The sequence below is a fragment of the Mus pahari genome, chromosome 9, assembly GCF_900095145.1.
Source record: "Mus pahari chromosome 9, PAHARI_EIJ_v1.1, whole genome shotgun sequence".
Classification (NCBI taxonomy): domain Eukaryota; kingdom Metazoa; phylum Chordata; class Mammalia; order Rodentia; family Muridae; genus Mus; species Mus pahari.
Window position 1 is genome coordinate 47,804,392 of NC_034598.1, and position 13,880 is coordinate 47,818,271.

A 13,880-nucleotide genomic window follows, 5' to 3' on the forward strand; every position below is an offset into this window, starting at 1 on the left:
CAACCAGGGCTACATAGTGAGATCCTGACTCAAAAACAATTAGGCAAACAAACAACCTAAAACAAATAGTAGCAGTAGCAGCAGCAACAACAACAGCAACAAGAACACCATAACCAACATAAACCATAAGAGGTCATCATGATTACCTGTAGCATAAGGCAGTAAAAAGCTTATTATTTGTAATGAAAAATTAGGAGAGATGCTCTTTGATTGGTCAACTTAGGCACACTTCACTTCTTTAAGAGAAATGCAATTTTCTTAATTAAGTCATGAGAAGCTTGTTTAACTTGCTTGTTCCTTAGAGTATATATGAAAGGATTCAGCATGGGTGATATGGAAGAAATAAGCACGGACACACCTTTATTAATGGTTACCGCTTCTTTTGCAGATGGTTTGACGTAGATGAAGATGCAGCTGCCATAGGTGATGGAAACCACAATCATGTGTGAAGAACAGGTAGAAAAGGCTTTTCTCTTTTGTTGAACAGAAGGGAATTTTAGTACTGTCCTTATGATGTATATGTATGAGAAGACTACACATAGAAGAGTAATGATGAAGGTCAATACTGCGGAGCCTATAACCATCTGCTCAATTAACCACGTGTCTGAGCACGATATTTTCAGAATAGGGTTTGCATCACATCCAAAATGATCAATGATATTAGAGTCACAGAATTCCAGATGAAAACCCAAACTAAGGGGTGGGAGGATAATCATGAATGCTGCCATCCAACAGGAGATAACCATTATTCTGCACACCTTGTTGTTCATGATGGTCATATAATGCAAAGGTTTACAGATGGCCACGTAGCGATCATATGACATGATAGCCAGAAGAAAAAATTCAGTTACCCCAAAGAGATCTGTAAAAAATAGTTGAGCTGCACATGCATTGTATGTAATTGTTCTGTCTCCAGTTGAAATACTGTATAAGAATCTTGGGACACAGGCACTTGTAAATGAGATTTCTAGGAAAGAGAAATTTTGGAGGAAGAAATACATTGGAGTTTTAAGGTAGGGATCCACTGTAGTGAGGGTAATGATAGTTAAATTACCAGTTACACTCAATAGGTAGGTGGTAAATAGAAAAATAAAAAGCAAAACCTGTAGCTGAGGATCGTCGGTGAGTCCCAGGAGGATGAATGTTGTAATTGAAGTGTGGTTTCTCATTGTCAACATCAGAAAATTTCCAAACCTAAATGTTAATATCAGGGAGACTTGGACTGTAGAACACAATAACAAATCATTAGTGATGAGCATTCTCCTAAGTATTCAATCATGTGTCTATGTGTCACTTTATTAACATGAAGAACATCAAAGTGAGAGGATATGTGTTTTTATGTCCAGATGTATTTATGTTTCAACTAGGTAGGCAGGTGATGCATGTTTACAAAACATATTATGAAGAAAATTAAAACAAAGCTGCAAAATATTCTCACTACAAACTGCACCCCTCCTTTCTTCTTCAGTTATTTAGTTTTTAAATTATTATTTTCTAGCTTCTAATCTTGTTCACTCGAAATGTACCATTGCACATCTTCCAGCGACTTAACTCATAAACAATTAAACAAATATAAACATTTTGACATGCACCAAGCAGTATTCTAACTGTACCACATATGTGTTACCACAATCCTCACATTAACCTGAAGAGTATGGAGGCCTATTATCCCCACAGTATTTACTTTTAAATTTATATGTGTATGTATACTTGTGTGTATGTGTGTACACACATCCCATAGTTCTTGTATATGGAGGTCAGAAGACAATTTGTGGTGCTTAATTCTCTACCTCTACCATGTGAGCAACAAGTATTTAACCCAGTATTTTAGGCATGGAGGCAAGAACCTCTAACCCACTGAGACATCTTTTTAAAATGATTTAATTAAAATAGATTTTTTTCATACAATATATTCTGATTACAGTTTTTCCTCCCTAACTCCTCCCAAATGCTTCCTCTTTTTCACCCATCCAAATCTAAACCTGTTCTCTCTTTCATGATAATACAAACAAACATCTAAAATAATTAATAATAATAATAATTAACACTAATAATGATATAATAAGATAACATAAAAGCAAACCAGAAAGGACAAAATAAACAACAAACGAACAGAAAAAAGAGACAGAGAAAAAGTACAGCAAATAGACGTTTTACTGGCTCTATGTACACTTGAAAATGGGAAGTCTGAGACACTCAGAGATAAAGCATGAACCCACTCTCTCCTAAATCAGCGCAAGTCAGTCTTCAGGGTCATATGTCTTAGTCACTGTCCTCTTGTTATTGGACTATGTGTTTTTGTTTTGTTTCGTTTTTACTGGTTATCAAAATAAAGGCAGAGTTAGTCTTATTTATTGTTTAAACCAAAATAGTTGAGAAATAAAAAGGAGGCACAGTTAGATGTTATGTTGGTACTATTGGTGTAAAAGAATAATAGTTATGGGCAAAAAAAAAAAATCCAAATGAATATTCTGTGCAATTATTTGCTTACTTCATGTATAATATCTGAGAGAGATTAAAAACACCATACAACTAATTTTCCCTGTTGATTCGTCTATGTTTGTTCAATATTTTGTTCCATGAATAATTAAGATCAGAAACTGAGGATGTTTTATTTGTTAAAATCATCAGGCAAGCTAAGGTAAAGTTTCCTCAATTATAGTGACAGTTATTAACAGGGTTTTAGTCTATATACTATGTTTTCAGAGCTTATAGTTTTTTTACTTGTCTAAAAATAAAATATTTTGAGATTAAACTATTTTCCTATGGTTTTGAAACATTTTCATTAGCAATTTATTTATAAAATATAGTTACATATTTAACTGAAACATAGTAACTATTCACATTTATGTGCTTTAGTGGAACATTTCAGCCCTGTATGCAATGTGTGGCATGTCTAACACTTCAGGATCATTTCTTTATCTTGGAAACATTCAAAAGTTTATATGAGCTTTCACAGAAATTTCAATGAATTGCAGTCTATAGAACATAAGGTGTTATTCTTCCCATCAACTGTACTGCTGAATTTATTAACTTTAAAAAGTCTTGATTCATGTACTTGTAGACATTTGAATAATGTCTTTCTATTTTCTGTTTTTTGTCTGAGTACTGCCATCTGATATTACTGGTCCTACATATATTGAGTAGCACCTTTGGAGTGGGACCCCAGTGGGATCATGGGGAAAATGTGGTAGTTTTAACACACTTGATAAGTCTGTTGTCATCAGATGACTGCATCTCACACTCTGAGAACCTCTCTCTGGCCTTCCCCAATATCTATCTGTTTATCTATCTATCTATCTATCTATCTATCTATCTATCTATCTATCTATCTATCTACCCACTGGTCCATCTGTCTGTCTATCATCTATCTATCTATCTATCTATCTATCTATCTATCTATCTATCTATCTATCTATCTATCTACCTACTGGACCATCTGTCTGTCTATCATCTATCTATCTATCTATCTATCTATCTATCTATCTATCTATCTATCATCTACCTATCTATCTATCATCTATCTATGTATCCATCCATCTATTTATGCATATTATATATAATATATTTTTGTATATTGTATAGGTGTTCACTCTCTAACTTGTGCTAACTCAAGCTTTCTATCCTATTGTCACTGCATCCTATGTTATGAAAATTACAGACTGCCACATTAGGCTACATCTTCCTCTTTTCCCAGTCTCAACTCATCACCCACTAGCTTCTTTAATATTAAACTCAGCTTTACTTAGGTATTGAGACTGCCTTTAATCTTTAATCATAAATATATGGCTCTTCTTAAATTCAGACTCGAACACATGTGTAAGAGATAATAATCCCATAATATTCATCTTGATTAAGTGATGCTTTGAATGTTTAATTTTCAGAGACCAAAAAGAATAATAAAATCTAAGGAAAATGTCATTTTACTGATATTTTGTGTGTATTTAATAATTTATTCATTCATTTATTTATTTTTTGGAGCTTTGAGACAGGGGTATTTTGTATAGCCTTGGCTGCCCTGGAACTTGCTTTGTAGATCAGACTGGCCTCAAACTTAGAAATCTGCTTAACCATGTTTCCTGATTGCTGGGACAAAAGCCATGCACCACCACCACTCAGCATATATATTTAATTTAAAAATCTTTTAAAATATGTATATATATATCTGTTCGTGAGGAATTTTATTTTTGAATCTTTCTATGTCAGGCATGCTGATAATTTCTACGGTCATCATTCCAGAACAATTTTCATAAATCACTGTAGAATTTTTCTATGAAATGCTAGCACAAGAATTCAATATTGATTATTAAACAATTTGTTGGTTATTAAAGGGAAAAATGTCACTATATTTCCCATTCATCATCCTGCAAATGTGTATATAGTACATACAAGAATACATGTGAACATAAGCAGAGTAAAATGTGTTCATACTTACCCTTTGGCTGGAGGTCATTGCATGGCATCTGTTGGCTGTTTTTTTTTTTTTTGTAGGTGCTAACAGAGAAGCCCAGGATGAACGGTGACAGTGCATCAGAGATGTAAACACCAAGTTTTCTCAGGGAAACATACTGATCCTGAAAAGGCTCAGAAGTATCTGAGCCCTGCCACAAACTTTTTCCATGAGAGAGCATCTGTCATTTAAAACACAGATGTGTTTCTGCTTTCTTGTGATCTCTGGTTTTTTGATGGGCAGTCGATTAATTAAGAAGAGTTGAGTTTCTGGCTATATTTAGCACTAAAGACTGTTACTACTACTTTATATATTCCAACTATAATAGAATAGAGACTAGAAACAAAAGAATCCTTAGAGCCCTATGTTTAAAAGTCACTTAGGAATCAAGATAATAATTTTTTTGGCAATCAACTCACAGGCAATAATAGGGGAAAGCCCAGGGGATGAAAACATTAGACACACTGTTGGTTCTGGACAGCAGGACTCAAACAATATTATTTAAAGGTTTCCCTGAATTGTCCACAGTAATAAAACTGGTATAAGATCACTGTATCCTTACAAAATAACTTGTGGACATTATGATTTTTTTTCTAATAAAGGAAAGTAGCATAAACTAGAAAAAAGAAAACAAAACCCAAAACCCAAGACCAAACCAAAACAACCACCCCAAAACAACAAAATACCAAGAGATAACACTCAACAATTAGGTGAGAAAATCTGAAAAATCTGTTGGATATCATTCTGTATGATAGAATTTATGTTTTATTACCGTATCTGTAAGGACTGCTGTCAGTTTCGATGCTTGTTAGCATTGCTTCTTTGCAATAGCACACTGCCTCAAGGTTTTATATGACCATCTTGGCACAAGTGATCACTGGTGATCATCTAGGGACTTGGAATCACTGGTGACCATCCTGGCACATGTGATCACTGGTGAACATCCTGGCACATGTGATTACTGGTGAACATCCTGGCACATGAAAGTCTACCAGACTTTCAAACAAGTCATAATACCAATACCTCTCAAACTATTGCACAAAATAGAAACAGAAGGAACATTTCCAAACTCATTTTGTGAGGCCACTGTCATAAAAAGACTCAACAAAGGAAGAGAATTTTAGATCAATCTCCATTATGAACACTGAGGCAAAAATTATAAAATACACACAAACTGAATCCAAGAACACATCAAAAACATCATCCACAATGATCCAGTGGGTCTCATCCCATTGAGACATGGATGGTTCAACATACAAAAATTCATCACTGTAATCCACCATATAAACAAATTAAAAGAAAGCCCCTAATGATTGGAACTTTAGTTTTTTCAAAGCTTATTTTTAATGATGGTCCTTAAACACTCAATCTCTCTTGTAGCCCACCACACACCAGAGGTAGTGAAAGAGAATAGATATACAGGAAGTGGAACTGTGTAAAAGGTTCATTGGATATTCTAAGTTTCTGGGCTAATCTCCACTTATCAGTGAGTGCCTAACATGTGTGTTCTTTTGTGATTGGGTTACCTCGCTCAGGATGATATCCTCCAGATACATCCATATGCCTAAGAATTTCATAAATTCATTGTTTTTAATAGCTGAGTGTCATTCCTCTGTTGAGGAATATCTCAGTTCTTTCCAGCTTCTGGCTATTATAAATAAGGCTGCTATGAACATAGTGGATCATGTGTCTTTATTACAAGTTGCAGCATCTGTTGGATATATGCCCAGTAGAGTTATTGCTGGATCTTCCAGTAGTACTATGTCCAATTTTCTGAGGAACTGCCCAACTGATTTCCAGAGTGGTTGTACCAGCTTGCAATCCCACCAACAATGGAGGAGTGTCCCTCTTTCTCCACATCCTTGCCAACATTTGCTGTCACCTGAATTTTTGATCTTAGCCATTCTGACTGGTGTGAGGTGGAATCTCAAGGTTGTTTTGATTTGCATTTCCCTGATGATTAAGGATGATTAAGGATGTTCTCAGCCATTCAGTATTCCTCAGTTGGGAATTCTTTGTTTAGCTCTATCCCCCATTTTTTAATTGGGTTATTTGTTTTTCTGGAGTCCATCTTCTTGAGTTCTTTATATATATTGGATATTAGTCCCCTATCTGATGTAAGATTGGTAAAGATCCTTTCCCAATCTGTTGGTAGCCTTTTTATCTTATTGTCTTATTGACAGTGTCCTTTGCCTTACAGAAGCTTTGCAATTTTATGAGGTCCCATTTGTTGATTCTTGATTTTACTATACAAGTCACTGCTGTCCTGTTCAGGAAAATTTCCCTTATGCCCATATCTTTGCGGCTCTTCCCCACTTTCTCTTCTATAAGTTTTAGTGTCTCTGGTTTTATGTGGAATTCCTTGATACACATAGACTTGACCTTAGTACAAGGAGATAAGAATGGATCAATTCACATTCTTCTACATGATAACCTCCAGTTGAGTCAACACCATTTGTTGAAAATGCTGTCTTTTTTTCCACTAGATGGTTTTAGCACCCTTGTTAAAGATCAAGTGACGCTAGGTGTGTGGGTTCATTTCTGGGTCTTCAATTCTATTCCATTGATCTACCTGTCTGTCACTGTACCAGTACCATGCAGGTTTTTTTTTTTTTTTTTTTTTATCACAATTGCTCTGTAGTACAGCTTGAGGTCAGGCATGGTGATTCCAACAGAGGTTCTTTTATTGTTGAGAAGTTTTTGCTTTCCTAGGTTTTTTGTTATTCCAGATGAATTTGCAAATTTACCTTTCTAATTAGTTGAAGAATTGAGTTGGAATTTTGATGGGGATTATATTGAATTTGTAGATTGCTATATTTTTACTATATTGATTCTGCCAATCCATGAGCATGGGAGATCTTTCCATCTTCTGAAATCTACTTTGATTTCTTTCTTCAGAGACTTGAAGTTCTTATCATACAGATCTTTCACTTCCTTAGTTATAGTCACACCAAGGTATTTTATATTATTTGTGAATATTTTGAAGGGTGTTGTTTCACTAACTTCTTTCTCAGCCTGTTTATCCTTTGTGTAGAGGAAGGTCACTGATTTGTTTGAGTTAATTCAAGAAGGAAGACCAAAGTGTGGATACTTTGATCCTTCTTAGAACGGGGAACAAAATTCCCATGGAAGGAGTTACAGAGTCAAAGTTCAAAGCTGCGACTGAAGGAAGGACCATCCAGAGACTGCCCCACCTGGGGATCCATCCCATAAACAACCACCAAACCCAGACACTATTGCATATGCCAGAAAGATTTTGCTGACAGGACCCTGATATAGCTTTCTCCTGTGAGGCTATGCCAGTGCCTGGCAAATACAGAAGTGGATGCTCACAGTCATCTATTGGATGGAACACAGGGTTCCCAATGAAGGAGCTAGAGAAAGTACCCAAGGAGCTGAAGAAGTCTGCAGCCCTATAGGAGGAACAATATGAAGTAACCAGCACCCCCAGAGCTGGTGTTTCTAGCTGCATATGTAGCAAAGGATTGCCTAGTCAGCCATCAATGGGAGGTGAGACCCTTGGTCTTGTGGAGATTTTATGCCCCAGTATAGGGCAATGCCAGGGCCAGGAAGCAGGACTGGGTAGGTTGGGGAGCAGGGGTTGGGGGAGGTTATAGGGGATTTTCAGATAGGAAACTAGGAAAGGGGATATCATTTGAAATGTAAATGAAGAAAATATCTAATTAAAAAATAAAAGGTTCTTTGGAGCTACTCCTGTCTGTGTTATCTGGAAATTGGCAGTTCAGTTTACAGGTTACCAGGCAGTAGCAGCTCAGTCTATTCACAAGCACTTTATGGATACCCCAGTAGTCCAGTTGGGTAGTGTTGGGTTAGCAACAGTGGTGACATGACTTAGCAGAGACAGCCAGGCCTCATCCTCAGTTCGAGGTAACAGAAGGGACCTGGAGGGACACCAGGAGAAGTTCTCAGTTGTGTCTCCCTTAGGGAAGTGAAGATCAGCAAAGATGCAGGACCCACAATCATTGCACAGCTAACTGTATCAGCAAGCCAAGCTCTGTCTCCATCACTCCACTGAGTCTTATTTATACCCTCCAAGCATCACATGTTCTCCAAGTGCCTTGCTTCAGTGTGAGTCTTAGCTCAGCATGTGCATCCAATTAGCCTGAGTAGGCAGAGTCCTGATGAATGGAATTCAACTATGCAATGTAAGGTGGACCAATACATGTGTGTTGTTAGCAAAGGATCCTTCATCACATGTCCTTTTACATGTTTACTGTAGCAGAACATTCTCTCTCTTGTGCCTGCTTCAGTGAAACATTTCTTCATGAGTCTGCCTTAATCTTTCACTTGTGTCTATTTCAGGAAAATACTCCTTCATGTGTTTGCAACCAGTAAAACTTCGTCCAACACAATTGAATTTCCAAAGAATCCTCAAGTTTCCACTTTGCATGATCATCTCATCTAATTAGAAGCTAAAAAATCATTTGACAAACTCCAACACCCCTTCATGTTAAAAGTCTTGGGGTGATCAGTGATACAAACTACATAGCTAAACACAGTAAAGCCAATATACAGCAAGTCAATAGCCAACATCAACTTAAATGGAAAGAGAGTTAAAGGAATTCCATTAAAATCAGGGACATGACAAGGTTGCTCACTCTCTCCCTATCTATTCAATATAGTTCTTGAAGTTCTAGCTAAAACAATAAGACAACTTTAGGAGATCAAGGGGATTCAAATTGGAAAGGAAGAAGTCAAATAATGCTAATGTAGATCATATGATAGTATACATAATTGACCTTAAAATTCTACTAGAGAATTCCTACGACTGATAAACACCTTCAGCAAAGCAGCTGGATACAAAATTCACTAACAAAATCTATAGCCCTCCTTTATACAAGTGATAAATAGACTAAGAAAGAACTTGAGGAAACAATGCCTTTTATAATACACACAAATAATATAAAATATCTTGATCTAACTCTAACAAGGAAGTAAAAAGACTGTATGATAAGAACTTCAAGTCTCTGAAGAAAGAAATCAAAGAAGATAACAGATGATAAAAAGATCTCCCATGCTCATGGATCAGTAATATTAACATAGTAAAAATGGCCATTTTTACCAAAAGAAATCTACCCATTCAATGTAATTGTCATTAAAATTCCAATGTAATTCTTCATAGATCTTGAAAAAGAGCAATTCTGAAGTTCATATGGAAAAACTGAAAACCCAGAATAACTAAAGCAATTCTTTACAATAAACCAGTTTCAAGCTGGACTACAGGGCAGTAGTAATAAAAAGTGAATAGTATTGGCATAGAAAAGAGAGTGAAATAGAACCAATGATCCAGAAATAAACCCATCCATGTAAGAACACTTGATTTTTTTTTTTTTGACAAAGAATGGAGACATACATTGACATTCAATAGAGAAAAAGCATCTTCAGCAAATGATTTAACTGGATGTCTGCATGTAGAAGAATGCAAATGAATCCATATTTATCACCTTGCACAATAGTCAAGTCCAAGTTGATTAAAGACATTAGCCTAAAATTAGATATACTAAATCTAATAGAAGAGAAACTGTGGAACTGACTTGAACTCATTGCCACAGCAGACAATATACTGAACAGAATACCAATAGCTTAGGCACTAAGTTCAACAATTAATAAATGGGCTCTCATGAAAATGAAAAGTTTCTGTAAGGCAAAGGACACCATCAATAGGACAAAATGGAAGACTATAAAATGGGAAAATATCTTCATCAACATTGCACTAAATAGAATATTAATTTCTAAAATACATACAAAACTCAAGAAACTGGACACCAACCAACCAAATAACCTAATTAAAAGTAAGATGCATAACTAACCAGAGAATTCTCAACAGAGAAATATCTAATGGCTTAAAGGATTTAAAGGAATGCTTAATGTCCTGGGAAATGCAAATCAAAATGACTGAGATTTCATGTTTCACCCATCAGAATGGCTAAGATAAAAAATTGAAGTGACAACACATGCTGGAGAGGATACAGAGCAAAGGGAACACTCCTCCTTTGCTGATGGGGGTACAAAATTGTACAACTCTTTGGCAAATCAATTTGTCAGTTTCTCAGAAAATTAGGAATAGTTCAATCTTAAGACCCAGCTATACCTCTCCCAGCTATTCTGAAAACATGCTCCACCATACCACAAGGACACTTGCTCAACTATCTTCATAGTAGCTTTATTCATAATAGCCAGTAACTGGAAACAATCTAGATGTCCCTCAACTGAAGAATGGATAAAGAAAATGTAGTACATTTACAAAATAGGATACTATTCAGTTATTAAAAAGAAAGACATCATGATTTTTGCAGGCAAATGGAAGGAACTTGAGAATATCATCCTGAATGAGGTAACCCATTTCTAAAATGACATACGTGATATGTACTCACTTATAAGTGGCTATTAGCCATAAAATACAGGTACCGCGTTATACTCCACAGGTGCAAAGAAGCTAACCAAGAAGGTAGGCGCAAGTGAGGAAGGTTGAATTTTACTTAGAAGAGGGAATAAAATAGTCATAAGAGGCTGAGGATGGTAGGAGGAAACTTGGAGGGAGAGGGGATTAGGAGGGGAATGGGGGAGTTTCAAGATCAGGTGTTGGAGGGAAAGACAGGAGAGATGGCCATATGATCATGAAAATGAATGAGAATCTGCAACTGACAGGTGTAAGTAGATAGGGGCACCTCCAGGATGAGACATAGACCTGAGATAAGGTAGGCACCCAAGAATCAATGGGGGTTTTATTGACTGTGATTCACAGAATTGGGGATATGGAACATGATAAAGGCCACCTCCTGTAGCCAGGCAAGAGCCTCAAAGGAGTGATAGAGATACCAGCCCACCCACAAGTTTCAACCCCAAATTTATTCTGTGTACAAGAAATGCAGGCATGCGGGATGGAGCAAAGACTGAGAAAATGAGCAACCAAAAACTGGCCCAACTTGAGACCCATCCCATGGTCAAACACCAATCCCTAATGCTATTAATGATATTCTGTTACGCTTGCAGATAGGAGTATGTTGTCCTCTGAAAGGCTCCACCCAGCAGCAGGCTCAGACAGATACAGAAACCCACAGCCAAGCAGTGAGGCTTGTTTGGAAGTCTTGACTCTTGTGGAAGAATAGGAGGAAGGATTGGAGGCCCCAAGTGGGATAGGAAGTTCACAGGTAGACCAACAGAGTCAACTAACCTGGATGACCATTGGAGTTCTCAGAGCCTGAACCACCAAACAAAAAACATACATGGGCTGGACCTAGGCCTCCCTTCTCAGATGTGCAGCTTGTCCTTCATGTGAGTACAAAACTGGAACGAGGGCTATGAGTTCTGAGCTATGATAGAAGGAATGACCATCCAGAGACTGCCCTACCCGGGGATCCATCCCATATACAACCACCAAACCCAGACACTATTGCATATGCCAGAAAGATTTTGCTGACAGGACCCTGACATAGCTTTGTCTTGTGAGGCTATGCCAATGCCTGGAAAATATAGAAGTGGATGCTCACAGTCGTCTATTGGGTGGAACACAAGGCCCCTAATGAATGAGCTAGAGAAACTGCCCACGGAGCTAAAGGGGTCTGCAACCCTATAGGAGAAACAAAGACATGAATAACTAGTACCTCCCAGAGTTGTGTCTCTATTTGCATATGTAGCAGAGGATGGCCTAGTTGGCCATCAATGGGAGGAGAGGCCCTTGGTATAGTGAAGTTCATATGCCCTAGTACAGGGGGATGCCAGGGCTAGGAAGTAGGAGTGGGTGGGTTGGAGAGCAGGGTGGGGGGGAGGGTATAGGGGGCTTTGGGGATAGCATTTGAAATGTAAATGAAGAAAATATCTAATAAAAAATAAAAAAAGAAAGCATTTTGAGTCAGCCATGGTGAGCAAGCCAGTAAGCAGCACCCCTCCATGGGGTGGGTGGGTGGGGGAAAGAGTTAAAAACCATAAGTAAGTTATTAGTGAAGTTTTGTATAGATAAACCCAGTTAATATTTTATTTTCTGTCCTAGCACCTATAATTAATCATTAGTTCACTTTTTTTGTCCTTTGTTAATGGCTTTACAATATTTTGGAATGTGCTCTGGACAGTAGAAAGTCTGCTTACTATCAGAAGCAATTAACTAGTGACATGGGAGACTGACAGAGTTCTCATTGCAGTTTTGACTGTCAGAAGACATCTTATAGCAGTCATAATATAAGAGAGATTAATAAATATTTATATATTTTTAGGAATTATATAAACATAAAGAATTGAGAAGTCATTTATTTGTTTATATAGCATCACTACAAGACAGTACATCTTAGTAAATCTGCAGAGATCTGCTCAAAACGGTGGGCTAATACCTAGTGATTGTTATATATGTTTAATAGTAACAAGAACAGCATATTAATAGCAGGAATCTTTCCTAAAGGGATTTTATCCTGGGCCTTGTTTATGGGAGCAAATCTCTTGTGGATTATTTTAACCCAAGGCAGACCATCTCAGGAAGATCACCTGTTAGTTGTTAGTTTGTCCTATGACGGCTCCAGACATCTTCAAAGATTGTTTTCCTTGAAATTCCACAAAAGTCACCCATTGGCCCCACAATATGTTTGAGACATTTAATATACTGATAATTTATAGCACTACATAACAATATTTGGTTTAAGTGTTTGTGTCCTTTACAGACATCAAAGATCACTGATATGAAAGTAATGACTTTCTCCCACTGAGTATATATATATATATATATATATATATATATATATATATATATTTAAAAATTGATGTATAGTCAAATAACAAGTCACAGAAAATTGCTACCATACAATGTTTATTTTATTCAATGTGCTGATTTCTGGAAATGGGAATGTAATAAATAATAGCATATACCCATAGAGATAAGTTTTAGAAAGGAATTGGAGGAAGTTAGTAATTGTAAAGTGCAACCTTTCATGGGAAAGTAGAGTGTAAAGTAGAATAGAGTTACAGGATTCTTCAGAAAATACATTCTCTGTATGAAATAACTGCTGACATAGGAAAACAATCATAAAAATACATGAACTAGAGTTTTATTTTTATTGTATGGTTGCAGTTTATAACTGTATCTCTCTCCTCCTTTTCCTCCTTCCAAGCTTTTTCATATACCCATCCTCGCTCTCTTTCTTTCTTTTTTTAATAGTTAACAAAATGGGTTATTTATTAATTATGTGAATAATGACACTTTAAAATAAGTTCATAATGACTGATAAAAATTTGAAAAGTAAAACACATAGAAAAGTTGAAAAAATAGTTGAATTATGCAAAGTGCATTCTCTCTTTTTCCTTTTTTTATTATTTTTAAAATTTTTTTATTATTATTTTCTTTATTTACATTTCAAATGCTATCCCGAAAGTTCCCTATACCCCACCACCACCCCTGCTCCCCTACCCACCCACTCCCACTACT

The 13,880-nt window shown here is 36.5% G+C and overlaps 1 protein-coding gene across 1 annotated transcript; it reads right to left on the bottom strand.

Moving 5' to 3' along the window:
• Positions 1-210: 210 nt before the first annotated feature.
• LOC110326704 (olfactory receptor 6C68) lies at positions 211-1,219 on the bottom strand. The gene has a single exon (XM_021205287.1). The coding sequence runs from the start codon at positions 1,176-1,178 to the stop codon at positions 231-233; it is 948 nt and encodes a 315-aa protein (XP_021060946.1). The 5' UTR covers positions 1,179-1,219; the 3' UTR covers positions 211-230.
• Between the last annotated feature and the right edge of the window lie 12,661 nt (positions 1,220-13,880).

Coding starts and splice junctions, on each gene's coding strand:
- LOC110326704 (XM_021205287.1), bottom strand. CDS start 1,178: ATGTTGACAATGAGAAACCACACTTCAATTACAACATTCATCCTCCTG.